The sequence below is a fragment of the Rhopilema esculentum genome, chromosome 8 (assembly GCF_057945365.1).
Source record: "Rhopilema esculentum isolate cy_ngs chromosome 8, ASM5794536v1, whole genome shotgun sequence".
Lineage (NCBI taxonomy): Eukaryota > Metazoa > Cnidaria > Scyphozoa > Rhizostomeae > Rhizostomatidae > Rhopilema > Rhopilema esculentum.
This window is the reverse complement of record NC_142822.1, coordinates 10,253,372-10,274,081: the sequence shown is the minus strand read 5'-3', so window position 1 is coordinate 10,274,081 and position 20,710 is coordinate 10,253,372. Positions and strand designations below refer to the sequence as shown.

General features: G+C 35.9%; 2 protein-coding genes across 4 annotated transcripts in view; one reads left to right on the top strand and one right to left on the bottom strand.

Annotated features, from left to right (window-relative positions):
- LOC135694423 (protein lev-9) overlaps positions 1–20,710 on the bottom strand; it is an 89,019-nt gene that overhangs the window by 30,370 nt on the left and 37,939 nt on the right. The window lies entirely within an intron of this gene.
- LOC135694426 (uncharacterized) lies at positions 205–11,505 on the top strand. The gene is made up of 4 exons (XM_065213170.2): positions 205–560; positions 1,837–2,146; positions 2,281–2,413; positions 8,977–11,505. The coding sequence occupies exons 1-4, from the start codon at positions 520–522 to the stop codon at positions 9,402–9,404; spliced, it is 912 nt and encodes a 303-aa protein (XP_065069242.1). The 5' UTR covers positions 205–519; the 3' UTR covers positions 9,405–11,505.

The window sequence follows — 20,710 nt, the reverse complement described above, 5'->3', positions numbered from 1 at the left end:
CATCTCCATTAGTAAATGATGATTGTAAATGAATTGCATTAGATTGGAATCTAAATTGCAGTCAAATACATAACAGGCAAAATTCATAGTATATTTTTCTTGAATACTAATGACAATTCGTCTGCGCAGGTCATCTGCCGAAGATATTCATGTCCAATAAAAAATGCTAATTGTAAATGAATTGCATGAGGCAGGAATTAAATTTACGGGCAAATATATAACAGGGACAATTCAAAAGATATTTTTCTTGAATACTACTGACGATTCGCCTGCGCAGGTCACCTGCGGAAGAAATTCATCTCCAATAGAAATGAATTGCATTAGATAGATTAGAAATGAATTGCATTAGATTGGAATCTAAATTGAGGCTATCTACTTCACAATGTATGTGTTAAAAGCAATTTTTGATACCTGCTATGACAACAGGAAAATCAACTCTGTTCCCTTATTAAGTTTTAGAAAGACAAATCGTTCTATTCTGTGATAAAATTTTGAGGAGAGAAAGTCTGCAGAAAAAGAATGAAGATTCAAAAATTCTGTGTTCTTCTTTCACTTTTATAGTAAGTATCGAATGATTGTTACTGTCGTTGAATATATAAACTTGTTTGTTTAACTTTACTCTGTACCAAAAGTTTGGGACAAAACTGTCATCAAAATGTACAGAAGATTAATGTCACGCCTCTATTGCCGTGTACTTGGTACCGTGTAGACAGTGCTGTACTTACTTCAGTGTGCAAATCAAGATGAATTTTAAACTTCTTTTTTAATCTGATATTGAGGCATAATACGACCACCAAGCAATAAATCTCTGCAGTTTTATATTAAACCGTATTTCTTTTAGAGCAAGGAGAATTGCTTAGAGATGTTTATTGTACTATACCCGAAGGTTTTAGCAGTAAGTGAAGTAATCTTTCTAGCCGAAACTACTGATTTTGAGCTTTCGGTTAATTAACTAAAAATCTTTCGTCCTGACCAATTTTCGGAGAAATATTTTGACGAATTTTTTTTCGCTTTTTTTCGAAATGAGACAAAATTTAGTCACGACGAAATCTTTTGCATTTAAGATTTTTGACCATTCAAATAGAAAAACGATCACACGAGGACAGGTATCAAATTTATGTATCCTTCTATCAACTCAATGTCAATTACGTCATTTTGTTTACCTTAATTTTTATAGATACCTTTATCGTGGGCATCATCATCATTATCATCATCATCATCATCATTGTCGGTTTTTGGATTAACTTCGTTTACACCATCGGTAGTGGAAAAAAATTCTAACTCAGTGGCGCCTTCCAAATGAGAAAAAAACACTTTGAAAAATGATGTTTTCTGGCGTTCTTAATAGCGTGGGAACCTATTTGCTCTTGCTCAACTCATTTCCCCCCTCCCCCAATCTTATCACCCTGGCTACACTACCGCTCCAACTTTCTTTTTTCTACGGTTTCAAAGATTCCACCACTTTCTTTTTATACTCGTATATACTTTTTCTTTCATTTGTTCAAGACAATTGTTTATCAACTTTCCTATTTTAAAGATAAGTATATTTTTATCATTGTATTTTTCACTTCTTTTTTGACCCCACCTTTGCATAAACTGAGCAAATATACCATTTCAATTTCATCTTTTTGACATGCTTTTTGGTGTGAAAAAGCTGCCTAAGGTTTGAGCCAAATTCTTTACGGTTTCTCAAGCCAGCAATTCTCCACAAAGCCGTTACCTACAGGAATGAATATTGAATATTTATCTGACGAAAATTTTTGTTGCTATTGAATGCTTTTCTATTTTCTCTTTCAATGTTTTCTACAACAAACTAATCTTTAAATTCTACTTCAGTCTAGCATTGTTCCTAACACGTGCTGGATCATGGATTCTACGTCTGCCATGCAAAGTAGAGGGAGTGTTTGATGTTGCATCTCCAGGCTACGCACTTTATAATCGATTGCTTTCAACATTGACCGCTTCAAGGTTGGAAGATTGTTTTGAAAATTGCAGACTTATTGACGGGTGTAAGTCTGTAAATTATAAAGTATCTGGTGAGAATAACTGTGAGCTGAACAATCAAATAAATGGGAGTGCTGACTCGGCAGATTTCAGGAACAGAGTTGGCTGGACCTATTATGCTACAAATTACAACAAGAAAAATGTATGTTTATGAAAGTAAAACAATTCATCAAACTGTTGAGACAAGAATTAAATTTTCATCGCTAGGTTGTAAAAATCCGAGTTTCTTTTTCAACTTTTAGCATTTGAGAAGTAATCAATTAATTGTTTCTCTAGATTGGTTCTTACTGCGAGTTATCCAAACCATGCAGACAGCCAGGGTACTGCATTGACACGTGCTCGTGCCCAGGCTTTATGTGCATCGATTGCAGCTTTAAATACAGACTGAATGATGAACTTCAATGCATTGGTAGGTATTTATTTTTCTTAGCAACGGTAAAGATGTTTTCTAGCATCAGAAATTGGAGAAGGGATCTGAACAACTTTGAGGAAAAAATCACAAAATGTAAAAATGCATCTCTTTCTTTTCTAAGTTTTTTATTCCGACCATTCAGTTGCAGCTATAAATTAATATGCTCTCTTAGCTTGTCTTAAAGATCAGCATTTTGCATTAATGGATCTCTTTGAACTAAAATTGCAGAAAAGTCAGCAAAGAAATAGGATAAGGTTCATTTAGAAGCTCGTCTGGCACGGGTGTAACATCCCAATAGTTTCCATGATCTCGTGGCAAGGATTGGCGGGTGTCGATTAGTTATTCAATTTTGGCACCAAACCAAATAAGAAAGCAAAATCTCCATTTCGGGGCAGTTGCAATCGAGTTACCTGGCAACTGGGCATCACAAGCTTGGAGCTATGTATGAGGAAACAATTGTGTCTTTCGTTTAGGAAATTTAGACCCTGAGTTTCAAAAAGATTTGTTGATTAGAAACAAAGTGTTTTATTGACTTCTTTTAAAACTTTTGTTTTATTAGTAGCTAGATACTAGACACATCTTTTCCATATTGGGTTTTTGAAAGAAATTTGGTCAATCCTTATGGAAACCATATCTTCTGCAAAGTTAACCTTGGTTATTTTCATAGTTTCCTCTTAGGTCTGCCATGCCTAGTTTTAATTTCAGTAGGGACTGTTACGATGTGAAGGAGATAGAACAACGCATGAGTTGAACAGAACAGAACGATAACTTTATATTAACCTCAAACGGGCTACACACATAACTGTAAACTGTAAACTATTTATACATGAATCATATAAAGTAATGCTCCTGCCCATAGTCAATTAGTTTACTACTTTACTCCTCCTTTTAAAGAATTTTTTTTATTTGTATACTGTTTACATAGTGTCCATCGGTATGGGTTCACCATATCGTACTGGTGCATAACGTTTTCTAACTAGTCTTTCAGCAGTTCTAGGAACCTCTTGTTCACAAGCGTATGTGGCTCGATTTGATTGATTGACATCTTCGGAATCCGACATCTGAGCGCGTTTCTGATAGTTATTGGTTAATTTTTTGAAAAATGATACGTTGCGAGTTACACGGCGATGACTACTGTCTTCTGTAGTTATCTGCGTACCTTTACGGTTTACGACTTTGTATGGCGTTTTGCTGAATCGTGTCGTTAGTTTGTCTTTTTTTTGTTGGCGGACAAGAACAGTATCTCCAACTTGAAGGTTGCTCTTCCGTGCTTTTCTGCGTTTGTTTGCATATGTTTCTTGGTATGAACGACTGCGTTCCTCGTTTATTCTAGCTTCTTTGTGTCGATATATGACGCGATGGTTCTCTAAAGTAGGGAATTTTCCTTGTACCTTTCTGTTGAATAACAACTCTGATGGCGCAATTTTCGTGAGGTGTATTACGACACTGGAACAAAAAACGGTTCAGTTCTTGTTGCCATACCTTTCCATCTGCCACTGCGCTTTGTACGGCTTTGATGAGAGGCTGATTAAAGCGTTCGACTTCTCCATTTGCCTGCGGCCAGTAAGGTGTGACGGGTTTATGGTTTATACAGAGGATATTTACATATCGTGCAAACTCTTCACTCGAGAATGGTAGACCGTTATCCGTCTTTAATTCACGTGGTATGCCATGTACCGAAAATATTTTGTCCAGCTTCGGAATGACAGTTGATGCTTTCGTGGATCGCACAATTTCGGTTTTCGGAAATCGCGAATAACGATCAATGAGGACTAAGAGATGATCTCCTGAAGGAAGCGGTCCACAGAAATCAATATGAACAGTTTCCCATGGTCCTCTAGGAAAATCAGTTTGTTGCAGAGGTTCTGATGGTTTGACGACAACTTGACAAGTGATGCACGAATCTAAGGTATGATGAACTAGGTTTTCCATACCTGCAAACCATACCTTTATTCGTGAGAGGCTTTTCTTTTGGAAAGATCTTGGTGAGCTTCATGGGCAATATCTATAGCTCGTTGCTGAAGTGACTCCGGTATAACTAAACGTGTTCCTCTAAAAAAAATTCCCTTTGTACCAATAGTGAGCTCGTCGTTGATTGCACAATAAGGCTTTAAACGATCAGATGCTTGCCATCTATTTGTTCGTATAGCGGCTCGCAATGCTTGCAATGTCTTGTCAGTGTTGGTAGCACTCGCTATTCCATCTGGCGACATAGCTTTAGGCACAAAGTGACTCGTAATCATGTTTACGTACTCCTCCGCGATTCTTCCTTGTTTTCGCGATTGCTGAATGGATGGGTGTCTGGATAGATAATCAGCAGAGTTCTCCCTTCCTGCCTTGTACTGCACTTTAAACGAATAAGGTTGTAGTCGCAAAACCCATCGCTCAATCCTCGCGGACGGCTTAGAGGTAGAACTGCCGTAAGTAGTTTCCAAAGATTTGTGGTCTGTTATCAAAGTAAATTCGTTGCCATATAGGAACAAATGAAAATGTCTACTGCCCAAACGATGGCTAGAGCCTCTTTTTCCGTTTGCGAGTATCGTTACTCAGTATCGGACAGTCCACGACTGGCGTAAGCAACAACCTTGTAATCATCACTGTTCTTGGTTGCTTGACTCAAAATTGCAGATACACCTACGGGACTTGCGTCCATCGTAACGAAACTTTCTTTATTGGTATCGAAAAACGACATAACGGGAGCTTCAGACAGAGCCAATTTCATGTGTTCAAATGCTTTCTGTTGAACTGCTTGCCATATGAATGGTGTATTTATTTTTGTCAATTCTCGAAGTGGTGCAGTGAGCGTTCGCAAAATCTTGGATGTATTTAGCACTATAGTTTGCCATTCCGAGCAGGCTTCGTATCTCTTTGCTGCTGGTAGGTATCGGTGCATTCTGAAGATCGCTTATGCGTGCTGGATCTGGCTGCGTACCATCTTCCGTGAACATTTGTCCATAAAACTGAATTGATTTCTGTAGAAAGTTACATTTCTTGAGATTTAGCGTAAGGCACTTTGAATACAGACGTTGCAAACAATTTTGCAAAGCTAAATCGTGTTTCTTACGAGTTTTGCCAGAAACTACGATGTCATCTGCGATGTTCAGCACTTCATTAATACCTTGTAAAGTTTCTTGTAAAACATGCTGGAAAATTTCCATAGTAGCATTTGTCCCATAATTGAGACAAGTGTATCGATAAAGTCCTACTTGTGTGTTGAAGGTAGTGATAAAACGACTGTCTATATGTAATGGTAGCTGGTGGTAAGCTTGGTTTAGATCCAATTTACTGAAATATTTGGCACCATTGAGTTGAATGTTTATTTCATTCAATGTAGGGATCGGATAACGTACACGTTTTATTGCTGTATTTGGCACACGCATATCTACGCAAAGACGAACAGATCCATCCTTTTTCGGTACTACGACGATTGGAGATACCACTGCGAAGGCGCATTTTCTGGCACAGCTTCAATGATCCCCTCTTTTTCCAGCTGGGTGACAGCTTCTTTAACTTTCTTTCGCAAATGAAGAGGAATTCTCATTTGCGGTTGTGCACGTGGTATTGCCTTTTCGTCGATGCTTAGCTTCACCGAGTACCCCTTCAGTTTACCAGTTCATTCAAAGTCTTTGTTGAAACGTTGAATTATGGCATCAATTTGCGGATCAATATGTTTTGTAGGGGTTGCTGAAACTGAAAGTTTGTTCAATTTCAGTGTTATGACTCCAAGTTCTTGTGCTGTATTGGCTGAAAGTAAACAACCAGCATTACGATATTTTAGGACATAAAATGTTGCAACTCAAATAAATAGCGAGATTTTGCTGTGATCGTCGATTCCAATTTTCCCATAAAACAAACTGGTTTCGAAGAGTTAAATGGAAAAGCTTTTATTTTGGTTTGTTGTAACTTGACTCCGTTTATCTTTCCGAAAGTATTTCTATCGATAACGTTGATTATGGATCCGGTATCCAATATCATGTTGAACTTGTGACCTTCGACCACAACCTTTACCACAGGGTTGCGTTTTGATAATTTGTCGTTGCCATTTGAGACCGTATACAAATATTCCTCGTCACTAGAATTATCCTCATGCTGCAAAGGTCTCACCCAATGGCGGCGCCAGCCACAAAGCTCTGGGGGGGACAAATCAAACAAATTTAAGCCACGCCCTTTAAACCACCAGAAAACGCCCTTTTACCAACAGGAAACGCCAATTATATCCGAAGGGAACGCCTATGAGATACTTTTGTTCGAAAATTGGCAGTTTGAAAATCATTGGATAACATCACAAAAAGTACGGTGTCAAAATATTACCCCTCCCCCAACATTTTCTCATCGAATTTAGACGAAATACAAAATCGATTCTGCTGAGAACTGGGGGGGACGTGTCCCCCTCAGTCCCCCCCGTGGCGCCGCTACTGGTCTCACCGCTGCGTGTGATTTGCGAGAATTTGCAGGACGTCTTTGTTTCTGCTTCGAGAATTTTGAACTCCTACAAACTGATTGAAAGTGGTTCGGTTTATTGCACTTGCGAAATGTTTTCCCTTGTGCGGGGCATTGATTTTTGTGCGGCCATTCTCCTCCACAATTGTTGCAAGTCTTGTTATCAGATTTCGATTGCAAACGGTTCGTTGTTTCTGTGTGTACGTGGATTGTTTCTATATCTCGGGCTTGATACGAACTGGTTTCATCCTGTCTTCCATCGATTAGCATGTCTTTAAGGGTATACGTAGGGTCACGCAAAGCTCGACGTCTTATACGGGAAGATCGACCCCCTATAATTATTTGTTCCTCGATTTCAAAGTCTACATCTTCGAATTCGCATGTACTGGATATCTGCCTGAGTCGTGTATGAAAGGTATCGAGCGATTCTTGATCTCCCGGACGAGTTTCACGAAAACGATAAACTTCGTACCGTCGATTTTTCTGCGGCTCGAAGTACTCAATGAGCTTGGCTTTTGTTGCCGCAAAGTTGTCTTCATCCCCTTCTCCGTCGACATCACTCAACTGGTTAAAAATTTCTCGACCTTTGGGTCCAGCTTGAAAAAGTAACAAAGCTTTCTGGCGCTTAGCGTCTTGAATTCCGCTAGCCAAAAGAAAAGTATCAAAATCACGTAGCCAAAGTTTCCATCTGGCAGCAACACTCGCTCCAAGTTTTGCATTCGGGTTGAATGGTGGTAATGGATTGAGTTGTACAGACATTCTCGTCGCCAAAGTTGAGATGTGAAGGAGATGAAAATGGATCACATAAAGTAATGCTCCTGCGCATAGTCAATTAGGTTACTACAGGGACTAAGCTTCTTCGCACCACAGATATTGTTTCATTCCAAATTCACCATCCTTTAGAAATTTGAGTTTAGTTTTCATACTTTTTTCACTTTATCTTTTATTATTATAATCAATTTTTTTATGATAACGATCTAATTCTCCAATAATAGGAGACTTGAAAATGACGGCAAACCCAATTTTTTAAGATTCAATTTTCAGCTTTAAGATAAAGAAGATAACTGTAAAATAACTTATTTTACAAGGCAGGTAAAGCTCGTGAAACAGACTCCAGTTCGCAATAACATTTTTAAAAATCAAGGATCTTCAATAGCGATCGTATAATTAGCAGCAACCAACAATTACAAAATAACAACTTCATTCAACGACAACTTCGACTAGACTGGACTTGCACTGAAAGAACATACGCTTTTAACAATAAAACTGACGCAGACAAAACTGTAATGACATAAATTAACAGCAAATGACAAAAAACGACGACTAAAATGGCGATGGCACGATGACAAACAAAATGGACTGATGCAAACATCGAAAGACATCCTCATTAACGATAACGAACCACAAGCACGATGCACGACAAACAAAACTACTTGTATAACATAACTAAGTAAATACTTCATTATTTTGTTTCTACTGATTGCCAAAAAGGATTTTTACTGAGTCGAAGCGAAGTTTACCGAAGAAAACAAAAATTTCGAGGAAATGTCACTCCCCTAACACCCCACGGTAAAGCCGCCCCTGACAATAGGTCTGCAAAATCTTTAGTTGGTCGGTAAATAGCTTGACGTTGGCTGAAATTTTCTTTGTTTTCGCACACTTCGGTGAATTTTACATTTCGTCACACTCAAACTCCTCAATAGTTGGGAAAAAGATGCTATTTGTAGGCATTGAAGGAAAAGGGCCTGAAAAATAATATGTTCATGTGAACAACCCTCTAACTATAAAATTTCAAATAAATTTAAAAAATGTATTCTCTGCAGTTTGGAGTGAGGGTCTGTGTGATTTTCAAATTTCTTTCTATTTTCCATACTTAAAGCCCGGACCGTGCTTCTCATGCTGAAAAAAAGCCTGGAAAGCTTTTCTGGCGAAAATATAGCCGACAGAAGTGAACGCATATCCATAGTTTCATATAATACCGCCAATAAAAGAGGCAATGTACTCAATTGCAACTCACGGATGTGTTCCTTTTAACCTACATATGCTCCTCCTCCAACTTCTTAAATAATTTGTCTTCTTAAATGTCTTTCATTTCAAGTGACTTATTCAAACTTTTTTAGCGAGCAACAATATAGCATTAAACAAGCCAGCGGAATTATCAACACAATATGATGGCAGTACATTTGCAGCCAACGCAGTTGATGGAAGCTTAGAAGCGTGGCACAGCACCTGTGCCATTACAACACATCAGAGTTTTCCTCCATGGTTTCGTGTTGATCTTCAACAGACACTTCCTGTTCGATCAGTTGCTTTGCAAAACAGGAGGGACTGCTGCTGGAATCGAATGAACCCATTTGATGTTCGCGTCGGCATGAGTTTGGAGAATGATGGTAGAGTGAATCCGAAATGTGTTGATGGGGCCAGTTTTATCCACGGAAACCAATACCTCAGTTTGGAATGTCCTTCGATAATGTACGGCCGTTACGTCATTGTGTTAGCTGAGACTCGAACGATAATGGAGCTTTGCGAGCTAGAGGTTTATTCATAAGAATAATTGTCAGATTTTGCAGACACTCATATATTGATAAACATATTACCAAGTTTGCACTGTTTCCTCATGCACATCTCTTTAAGCAGACAAGCCCGCCTCATGTAAACAGGCCCTATGTGAGCCACAAATAATTTTGTGCGTTTCAAATTGTTGACCGTTTGAATTGTTATTATTGTAATTCTACTGGGTTGTCAAAGTTCATTGCACCCCGTGCAAGGGCGTCGCGAGTTTTTTCTAAAAATCAAAAATCAATGTTTTTCTGAGGATCGTCGAACTGTCTATTCTGAGCGGTGTAGTAATTTGTTAAATTTTATCCTGGGAGATGCATTGTTAGCCATTCTAGAAGGCTTGATTTCAAAATTTTCTTCCGCGTCGGACCCAACCATGGTGGATCCTCTTTTGACACTTAATTTGACACTAGCCCAACCCCAAATTCAATTTCGTGCGCTGCTGTCTCTGTCAGATTCAAATAGTGCGATTCAATGCTTGAAAACTTTGAAGTTGTTGAGAGAACTACTATTTAAAAAACTACTAAAGAATAACAAACTTAAACCATGTTTGTATATTATACATTATATAAACGATGACACAAGGATGATAAAATCGCCCATAAGCAGTGGCGACATGGACTAAGGTTACCTTTAGTTAAAAAACTTAGGCCTGGTTCAAACGTCGCACTTCTCATGTGCCGAGCCTAACTCTGTTTGGAGCGACACTTGAGCATGTTAAGCGCGACTCCCGTTTCAAACGTCGAACTTAATTATGTCGCGCCAAATGGGTTTTAGGATTGTTACATGAAGTATCTTGGTTAAGGCGCACAATCTCAAATATTTATTTGAAACGCATGCGCCCTCAAAGAAAGAAAATATTTCTGTGAAAGAAAATGAATTAAATATAATTATTCATTAGGTTCGGTACATGACAAGTTCGACGCTTGAAACCGTGCCGTGCTGGAGCCGTGCAGCTCGGCAAGCTCTGCCGATCCAAACTAGTCGGCCGCTCCTAATTAAATCTGCCGTACCAAATTGATTCAAACGTCGCGCCCCTCATGTACTTAATTCTCGAGTTAGGTTCGGCACATGAGAAGCGCGACGTTTGAACCAGACCTAAGGAGCCCGAAACAAAAATTTGCTCTAGGTTGTTTTACTCTGAAAGTGGTGTTCTGGATATAATGTGCTGGAGACGTACTCACACATGTGTTGTGGGAAATTAGTAACTTATCAGTACGTATAGATTTAGTTATCCGCATGTTTAAGAAACCAAATTAGATACTTACAGATACAGTAAAATTAATAGACTCGTGGAAACAGAAATTAAGGAACCATAAATGCACACAACATTCTGCATGATGCACAGGCACGTGGTTAAATCGCAGGAAAACCGTAAGTAAAGCAGATTAATCAGTATTATTAGATAATTGGAGCAAATTCGTATAAAAGATTTAAATAGAAACACTAAAGTAGAGTTAGCGTAGAGTCGCTCGAAATGTAGGTAAGAAACGAGCAACGTAGAGTCACCTAATAATTGTATGTGGAATAAAACAGAAAATTAAAGATGTACGAAAACGATATGGTCTTTTTCTTGAGAAATTCGGTTCACTTCTGAAACCTCTTTCGAATCAGTAGAGTGAAGCAATTAATGCAACATATAATAACGAGTTTAAGGGGCCGCCAGCCTGTGTGAAACATCAGTGTAATTGATTTGAATATGTTTTAATTAGCATTTTATGTTTTGCCTACCGTATTTCCTCGAAAATAGGCCGACTCTCGAAAATAAGCCAATTGAAAATAGCTTGATATTTCACCGAACCACGATCGAGAAGGTCAAATTTTAGGACTACATAACTTTTCCATTCATATTCACATTTTTAGTCAAAACTTATTTATGAAATTTGGATTCAAATTGCAAAAATCGATTTCCCTTCTAGAAAAACATACTTTTATATAACCAAAAAATAGATAGGGCGCAAAAATCGACTTGGCCACCCCAGGGAAAACAAAGCCACCCCGCCACCGAAAAAAAAACGCTTTAGGTATTTCAGAACTTAGAGAACTTATCTATCTATCTATCTATCTATCTATCTATCTATCTATCTATCTATCTATCTATCTATCTATCTATCTATCTATCTATCTATCTATCTATCTATCTATCTATCTATCTATCTATCTATCTATCTATCTATCTATCTATCTATCTATCTATCTATCTATCTATCTATCTATCTATCTATCTATCTATCTATCTATCTATCTATCTATCTATCTATCTATCTATCTATCTATCTATCTATCTATCTATCTATCTATCTATCTATCTATCTATCTATCTATCTATCTATCTATCTATCTATCTATCTATCTATCTATCTATTTATCTATCTATCTATCTATCTATCTATCTATCTATCTATCTATCTATCTATCTATCTATCTATCTATCTATCTATCTATCTATCTATCTATCTATCTATCTATCTATCTATCTATCTATCTATCTATCTATCTATCTATCTATCAAGTTCTGTTTGTCGGAAATGTTGCGTTTGTCGCTAAAAGTTGAGGTTATGACCTTGGTTGTCGGTAATTGTGAACAAAGTATCACCAGGAACGTCATTTCTAGGAATTACTGAGAAAGATTGAGGAGATTGGCTTTTCTCGAACACATTTCACCGGTCAAAAACTGTCATCTTTAGCCACAGATAAGCGTGCAAGGAAGAGAAAGCTGAAGCCTTAGCCTTTTCTACAAGCTCATTCGAGAAGGAAATCTTCGCAGAACATTTTGAGATGTTGTTCATTTATTATGTACTTCAAGCCTTTTTCCACTTCCTTCTATTTTTCCAAGTTTTGTTTTGTTTCAGTTCAGATTATCCTAGAGTCAGCTGCTCTGATTCTGACTCTCCACATTCGCATCGCTGGCACCTTTCCAACTCATTCCTCGTTGTTAAACCTTTTTCCTATTCCGGCGCTTAAATGTTTATTATAAAACCAACTCCAACTTCTTTCCCATCCCATTGTTATGTCAAAATCAAACCTCTTTGAACCATGGAAATTATTGTAAAAGAAAGCTAACAAGTATGCCTAAGACCCTCCTTTGGTCAAACTTGATGTTTTTAATGCATTTTCTGGCCATCCCTATAATGTCATAATTTCAAACTATTTCTTGAATTCGGCCAAAATTTCTAACCATGGTGGTGGCCTTTCCTAAACCCCAGAGAAATCTAAAGACTTTGTTCCTCCCCCCCCCCCCTGTCACCTTCCAATAACGTTTCGCCAGCCCTGCCTATGCTACTAATGTTTCCATATTGCCTGCTGCTCAACCAATCAATTAACCTGGCTGCTCAACCAATGATCGGAAAAATATCAACCCTCATTATGCTTTGAATGAGTAATTACATATCAAGATTTACTCAATAGCCGAGAAATCCCATTAGGCCCATGATTTGCTCTGTGGAGTTATACTATTTCATTGCGGACTTTTATATTTGAGGGGTTCAACCATCCACCAATCAAAAGTCTAGTGGTAGAAACACTACAGCGACGCTTAACGCAGCCAGATTTTACCCTAGAAACTCATAAACTATAGAAAAAATAAATTCTTTATCCCAACCTGCCTTTGAATCTCTTTGCTTCATTCTTCTCCCACTTAAAAGTCATTTAGATAGAAACGATAATTTTCCCCCACACTGGTATGATTTTCTCTTTCCTCTTAAGCCCTGGAAAAGCGACTAAACATTTCACTAAACATTTCACTCAACTTATGTTTAGCCAAAAGTTTAGTGAAAAGTTTAGTCGTTTTCCCACCCTGTTTAGAGTTGTTTTGTCTTGTTGAGTGTTGTTGAGCAAAGTTTGATCCTGGTCAAAAATGTTTAGTTTTGTTTAGTGTTGTTTAGCAAATGTTTAGTCGTTTTGCCACCAATTAAACATTTATTGTGATCGCGCAGGCGCTCTAGCCATGGAAATCCAAAGGTTTTTGTCTGTTTTCGTTGGTTTTCCTGTCTCTACGTTACCCAAAAAGCCTTTATGAGACATCTGCATATCTCGTTGTACGCCTCTGTGTCTTCTTCAACAGTCAACTTTGTTGTCATTGTGCTAAAAAGTCTTTTCTTTCCGCGTCGCTTCATCCAATTCTTATTTTTATCCACTGCTTGTGCATGCAACAAAATAAACCAAAAGCAAATTCCTATGCAAGATCCCCTACAACCTAACAGCGTCATAGACAGCTCGCAGTAAACTTCGCTCAGCTTCACTAAACAAAAGTTGAATGAAATATTAAGTGAAATATTTAGTCTTTTTGCCAGGACTTTATCCTACGTCAGAATAAAACCCATTTAAAAGATTGTAGAACCCCAATTAAATTTCCAACTCCAAATTTCATTTAGAACTGACTTTCATATTTGGCGGTCTATGAGCCTCTTAACTTTTAGGGTGATAATTAATGAGAACTAATAGCAATATTCCAATAGCCTTTTAAGGAAGCCTTAAAAATGTTTTTACTTAGGTAAATTTTTAGTCTATATACCCCCCCCCCCCCCAGCAACACTTGCCTCGCGACGGCCCTGACCCCGTGGTATTGTCCTTATTATATTCGAATTTTTCTTGTATTTGGTTGTCCTTTTTATTGATTTGAAAATACCAACCAAAGTAGCCATCACCTTAAACTCAGAGGTCTTCTTAACCACAGACCTCCCCTTAAGTGGGCTGGTTAACTCAAGTGGGAACCATGCTTTCTATACATCCTTTTGTTATCCGTAGTTCATTTTATTATATTATATAGGTTAAAGGTTCATACATATATATGTTTTTGAACCTGCCTGTTTAAAGGATTAAAATAATCACTAATACTAATAACAAAAGAAATTTATTGACCTAGCCTAATTTACAATATTATATAAAACTAAGGCTATAAAAAGAGAACGTAAAGATGAAATGAAAGTTGTCCCCGATTATAGCTGTTCTTTGAAGGTTTTCAAGGAGTGGGCCAATTTAGTAGCTTTTTCTAGACTGTTCCACAGTTTTGGACCGCGATAAGAGTAAGCTTTTTAGCAGCGGTATCTGAAGATCAGTTTCTGATGAACGCAGAAACCGTTTTCTATCATCCGAACACTTTGCAAATAATTTTCTCGTCTGATGCAAGCAAATTTAAAGATTTGTAAGTTGGCGTGGCTGCCTCCTTTCTTACAATATTTCTGATAGTTGACCAGCCAAGATTCTGAATGGTGCAGGGGCATTGTATGGGCTGCTAGTTACAATTCTGGCAGCTCTATTTTGGATTTTTTGCAAAACGTCAAGCTTTCATTCACTACAGCAGTAGCTCAAATGGGGCTCAACAATTCCTTTATACATTTTGTTGAGTTTGTCAGATAAAATATATTTCTTAGAATACTTAATAAGTTCAACGGCTCGATTAGTCTTGGTCTTGATAGTATCGACATGCTTGTCCAGTTTAGTTTACTGTCTATCTGAACACCTAGGTATCTTGTGTTGGTAATCATGTAACGTAGAGAACTGACAGTATGCATGTGATGCCATGTTCGAACAGGCATTAATTTAAGGAATTTTCATCACTGCACAAAACAGCGTAAAACGCAGATTTTCGGGGCCAAATAGGGTGTGGCTAAGGGTGTGGCTAAGTTTTAAATGGACCTCTTTTGGACGGACGAAAAATGTTTGACATTGTTTTCAGGGACATTTTCAGTATAATTTGGCCTAACTACAGCTACCACTGATCATGTATAAATCTTACTAGAACATATCAAACCTGGCCAAAAGAAAACAGAGTAGCAAACCTGACAACAGGGAATTTTTTTCTTCACTATGACACCCTATGGAGTCAATATAGTACTTCTTTGTGAATGGGGGAAATGGTGTGGAATGGAATTACTGTGTTTGTTAGTTATTGATTGATCCTTAAAAGGTAAATCAACTGTTTCTAGCTGTTTCTTTTAATAAAATATTGTTTTTGACAGACTTGATCTCTAATCTTGTTACATATTCAAATGTTCTAAGAACTGTCCAAAACACAGCCTTACTGTATATTATATATTTTTCATGTAATATGAGGTTTGTCTATATAATACAAATCTGTAACTGCTACTAATCTTTCAAAACTATCCCTGGCTAGCTTTATGGATACCCAAACCAAAAAAATTCTTATCCAAAAATAAAACAAAGATAGAAATGGTATTCACTCCAATTATTGTGGTGCATTGCGTTTCATACAAAAGAAGAGAAGCAGGCCGCCATTTGATGGTAGTGAGATTGGGTCTTTTTGGCCATGCAATACAGAAGTCAGGATTATCTGAAAGAAGAAGCTTTCCTGCGAGCGGAGCAAGTAGAGAAGTTTATGACCACGCCCTTTAGATTAGCTTGAAATATATTTCAGAATATTTCTAGCAGTTATTTTCTTGCAATAATTTAAAACATTTTGTTTTTTTCAAGGCATGCTTTTATTACATTTAATTAATTCTAGTCTTGAAATGTACATAATTGATTTATAAGACCCCACAGACGTCGGCTTATTCCTGAATCACTTACTATGATTGGCCATGCTCGGTATCCCCAGCTACAATCCTCTGATCCTCTGTTTAAAAGCCAGTAAAAAACTCGGTACGGTCGATACCGGTGGGATCCCCATTTGTGGACGATAACCAATCAAAACTCTTGTTACTAAAGGTGCTCTACTACTGTCGAATTTGCCTGTAGGATTCAAACAACAATTTTGAGTTGCTTTTTACAGTTCGAGTTTTTAACTTATCTCTCGCTTTAGCCAATTTGAAATAATCAGCATTCTGCCAAGGCTTATATCGATGAGACACGCGTCTTCTTAATGTAGGCGCATGCTTCGATAGAATAAGCGATAATGTTTGGGTCCACTTGCGTACTGCATCATCAATGGCTTGAGGACCTGCTACGTGTGCCTCCGAATCAACCTCAGAGAGATCTGAGACGAAAGCCTCTTGATTATAATTCTTCAAATGACGAGATGTAATATATTTGTGCTGGTGTTTAACACCACCACGCAGCTTTCTAACACAATATACAATATAATGGTCACTAAGACTAATCTTAAGCACTGCACTCTCTTTAATATTGTTACAGTTTGGGGTAGCTATATGATCAATCAAAGTTGAACTGTCTAGCGTGACCCTAGTGGGCTCTTTAATAATCAGCTTCATATCAAAAAGGTCGTACATTTCACGTAACTGCATAATATGGCTCGAAGTATCGTCTCTATAACAGAAATCCCAGTTAGTATCTCCTAGAATAATAATTTCTTTCCCCTCTCCATCAAGAAAGCTCAGGTTTTTATGAAAGTTCTTTAAAGTTCTCAATAATGTAATTGCAAGGCTAGAGAATAACTCAAGTATAACTATCCAATGGTTCGCTGATAACTTTATGAAGTTGAATACAAACAAATGTCATTTACTTATTCTTGGCAAAAGTTCTAATCAACAGGTTAAAGTTAATGTAGGAGATTCTATCATAGAAAACTCGGAAGAGGAAAAGCTACTAGGTGTTGTGATAGACAAAAAACTCAGTTTTGAGACACATATCAGTAAGTTATGTAAGAAGGCTGGTAGCAAACTCACCGCCCTCGCTCGCATATCTGGATACATGGACGCTAATAAACTTAAAATCTTAATGAGAGCATTTGTAATTAGCCAATTCGAATATTGTCCACTAGTCTGGATGTTCCACAGTAGGCACTTGAATAGTAAGATTAATAGAATACACGAAAGAGCTCTGAGAATTGCATACAAAAGCTACGATTCTAGCTTCAACACTCTGCTAGAAAATGATGGCTCGGTAAATATTCATGTAAAACACCTGCGAAATCTTATGATTGAAATGTTTAAAACAAAGGGAAATATCAACCCTCCTTTTATGAGGGAGATTTTCTGCGAGCGTCATGCTGTTTATAATTTGAGAAATAATAATGAATTTATGGTACCAAGAGTAAGAACAACCATTTATGGAACCAAAACTATCAAATATAGAGGGCAGCGTCTTTGGCTCTCTTTACCTCAGCACATAAGGAATGCTCAATCTATTAATGAGTTTAAGAAAGAAATTAAAAGCTGGAATGGCACAGACTGTACATGCAAACTATGTAGGATGTTCGTGCCACAGCTTGGTTTTTTGTTATTCTATCTTTTAAATAGCTCAGGTTTTTTTTATCTATCTATCTATCTATCTATCTATCTATCTATCTATCTATCTATCTATCTATCTATCTATCTATCTATCTATCTATCTATCTATCTATCTATCTATCTATCTATCTATCTATCTATCTATCTATCTATCTATCTATCTATCTATCTATCTATCTATCTATCTATCTATCTATCTATCTATCTATCTATCTATCTATCTATCTATCTATCTATCTATCTATCTATCTATCTATCTATCTATCTATCTATCTATCTATCTATCTATCTATCTATCTATCTATCTATCTATCTATCTATCTATCTATCTATCTATCTATCTATCTATCTATCTATCTATCTATCTATCTATCTATCTATCTATCTATCTATCTATCTATCTATCTATCTATCTATCTATCTATCTATCTATCTATCTATCTATCTATCTATCTATCTATCTATCTATCTATCTATCTATCTATCTATCTATCTATCTATCTATCTATCTATCTATCTATCTATCTATCTATCTATCTATCTATCTATCTATCTATCTATCTATCTATCTATCTATCTATCTATCTATCTATCTATCTATCTATCTATCTATCTATCTATCTATCTATCTATCTATCTATCTATCTATCTATCTATCTATCTATCTATCTATCTATCTATCTATCTATCTATCTATCTATCTATCTATCTATCTATCTATCTATCTATCTATCTATCTATCTATCTATCTATCTATCTATCTATCTATCTATCTATCTATCTATCTATCTATCTATCTATCTATCTATCTATCTATCTATCTATCTATCTATCTATCTATCTATCTATCTATCTATCTATCTATCTATCTATCTATCTATCTATCTATCTATCTATCTATCTATCTATCTATCTATCTATCTATCTATCTATCTATCTATCTATCTATCTATCTATCTATCTATCTATCTATCTATCTATCTATCTATCTATCTATCTATCTATCTATCTATCTATCTATCTATCTATCTATCTATCTATCTATCTATCTATCTATCTATCTATCTATCTATCTATCTATCTATCTATCTATCTATCTATCTATCTATCTATCTATCTATCTATCTATCTATCTATCTATCTATCTATCTATCTATCTATCTATCTATCTATCTATCTATCTATCTATCTATCTATCTATCTATCTATCTATCTATCTATCTATCTATCTATCTATCTATCTATCTATCTATCTATCTATCTATCTATCTATCTATCTATCTATCTATCTATCTATCTATCTATCTATCTATCTATCTATCTATCTATCTATCTATCTATCTATCTATCTATCTATCTATCTATCTATCTATCTATCTATCTATCTATCTATCTATCTATCTATCTATCTATCTATCTATCTATCTATCTATCTATCTATCTATCTATCTATCTATCTATCTATCTATCTATCTATCTATCTATCTATCTATCTATCTATCTATCTATCTATCTATCTATCTATCTATCTATCTATCTATCTATCTATCTATCTATCTATCTATCTATCTATCTATCTATCTATCTATCTATCTATCTATCTATCTATCTATCTATCTATCTATCTATCTATCTATCTATCTATCTATCTATCTATCTATCTATCTATCTATCTATCTATCTATCTATCTATCTATCTATCTATCTATCTATCTATCTATCTATCTATCTATCTATCTATCTATCTATCTATCTATCTATCTATCTATCTATCTATCTATCTATCTATCTATCTATCTATCTATCTATCTATCTATCTATCTATCTATCTATCTATCTATCTATCTATCTATCTATCTATCTATCTATCTATCTATCTATCTATCTATCTATCTATCTATCTATCTATCTATCTATCTATCTATCTATCTATCTATCTATCTATCTATCTATCTATCTATCTATCTATCTATCTATCTATCTATCTATCTATCTATCTATCTATCTATCTATCTATCTATCTATCTATCTATCTATCTATCTATCTATCTATCTATCTATCTATCTATCTATCTATCTATCTATCTATCTATCTATCTATCTATCTATCTATCTATCTATCTATCTATCTATCTATCTATCTATCTATCTATCTATCTATCTATCTATCTATCTATCTATCTATCTATCTATCTATCTATCTATCTATCTATCTATCTATCTATCTATCTATCTATCTATCTATCTATCTATCTATCTATCTATCTATCTATCTATCTATCTATCTATCTATCTATCTATCTATCTATCTATCTATCTATCTATCTATCTATCTATCTATCTATCTATCTATCTATCTATCTATCTATCTATCTATCTATCTATCTATCTATCTATCTATCTATCTATCTATCTATCTATCTATCTATCTATCTATCTATCTATCTATCTATCTATCTATCTATCTATCTATCTATCTATCTATCTATCTATCTATCTATCTATCTATCTATCTATCTATCTATCTATCTATCTATCTATCTATCTATCTATCTATCTATCTATCTATCTATCTATCTATCTATCTATCTATCTATCTATCTATCTATCTATCTATCTATCTATTTATCTATCTATCTATCTATCTATCTATCTATCTATCTATCTATCTATCTATCTATCTATCTATCTATCTATCTATCTATCTATCTATCTATCTATCTATCTATCTATCTATCTATCTATCTATCTATCTATCTATCTATCAAGTTCTGTTTGTCGGAAATGTTGCGTTTGTCGCTAAAAGTTGAGGTTATGACCTTGGTTGTCGGTAATTGTGAACAAAGTATCACCAGGAACGTCATTTCTAGGAATTACTGAGAAAGATTGAGGAGATTGGCTTTTCTCGAACACATTTCACCGGTCAAAAACTGTCATCTTTAGCCACAGATAAGCGTGCAAGGAAGAGAAAGCTGAAGCCTTAGCCTTTTCTACAAGCTCATTCGAGAAGGAAATCTTCGCAGAACATTTTGAGATGTTGTTCATTTATTATGTACTTCAAGCCTTTTTCCACTTCCTTCTATTTTTCCAAGTTTTGTTTTGTTTCAGTTCAGATTATCCTAGAGTCAGCTGCTCTGATTCTGACTCT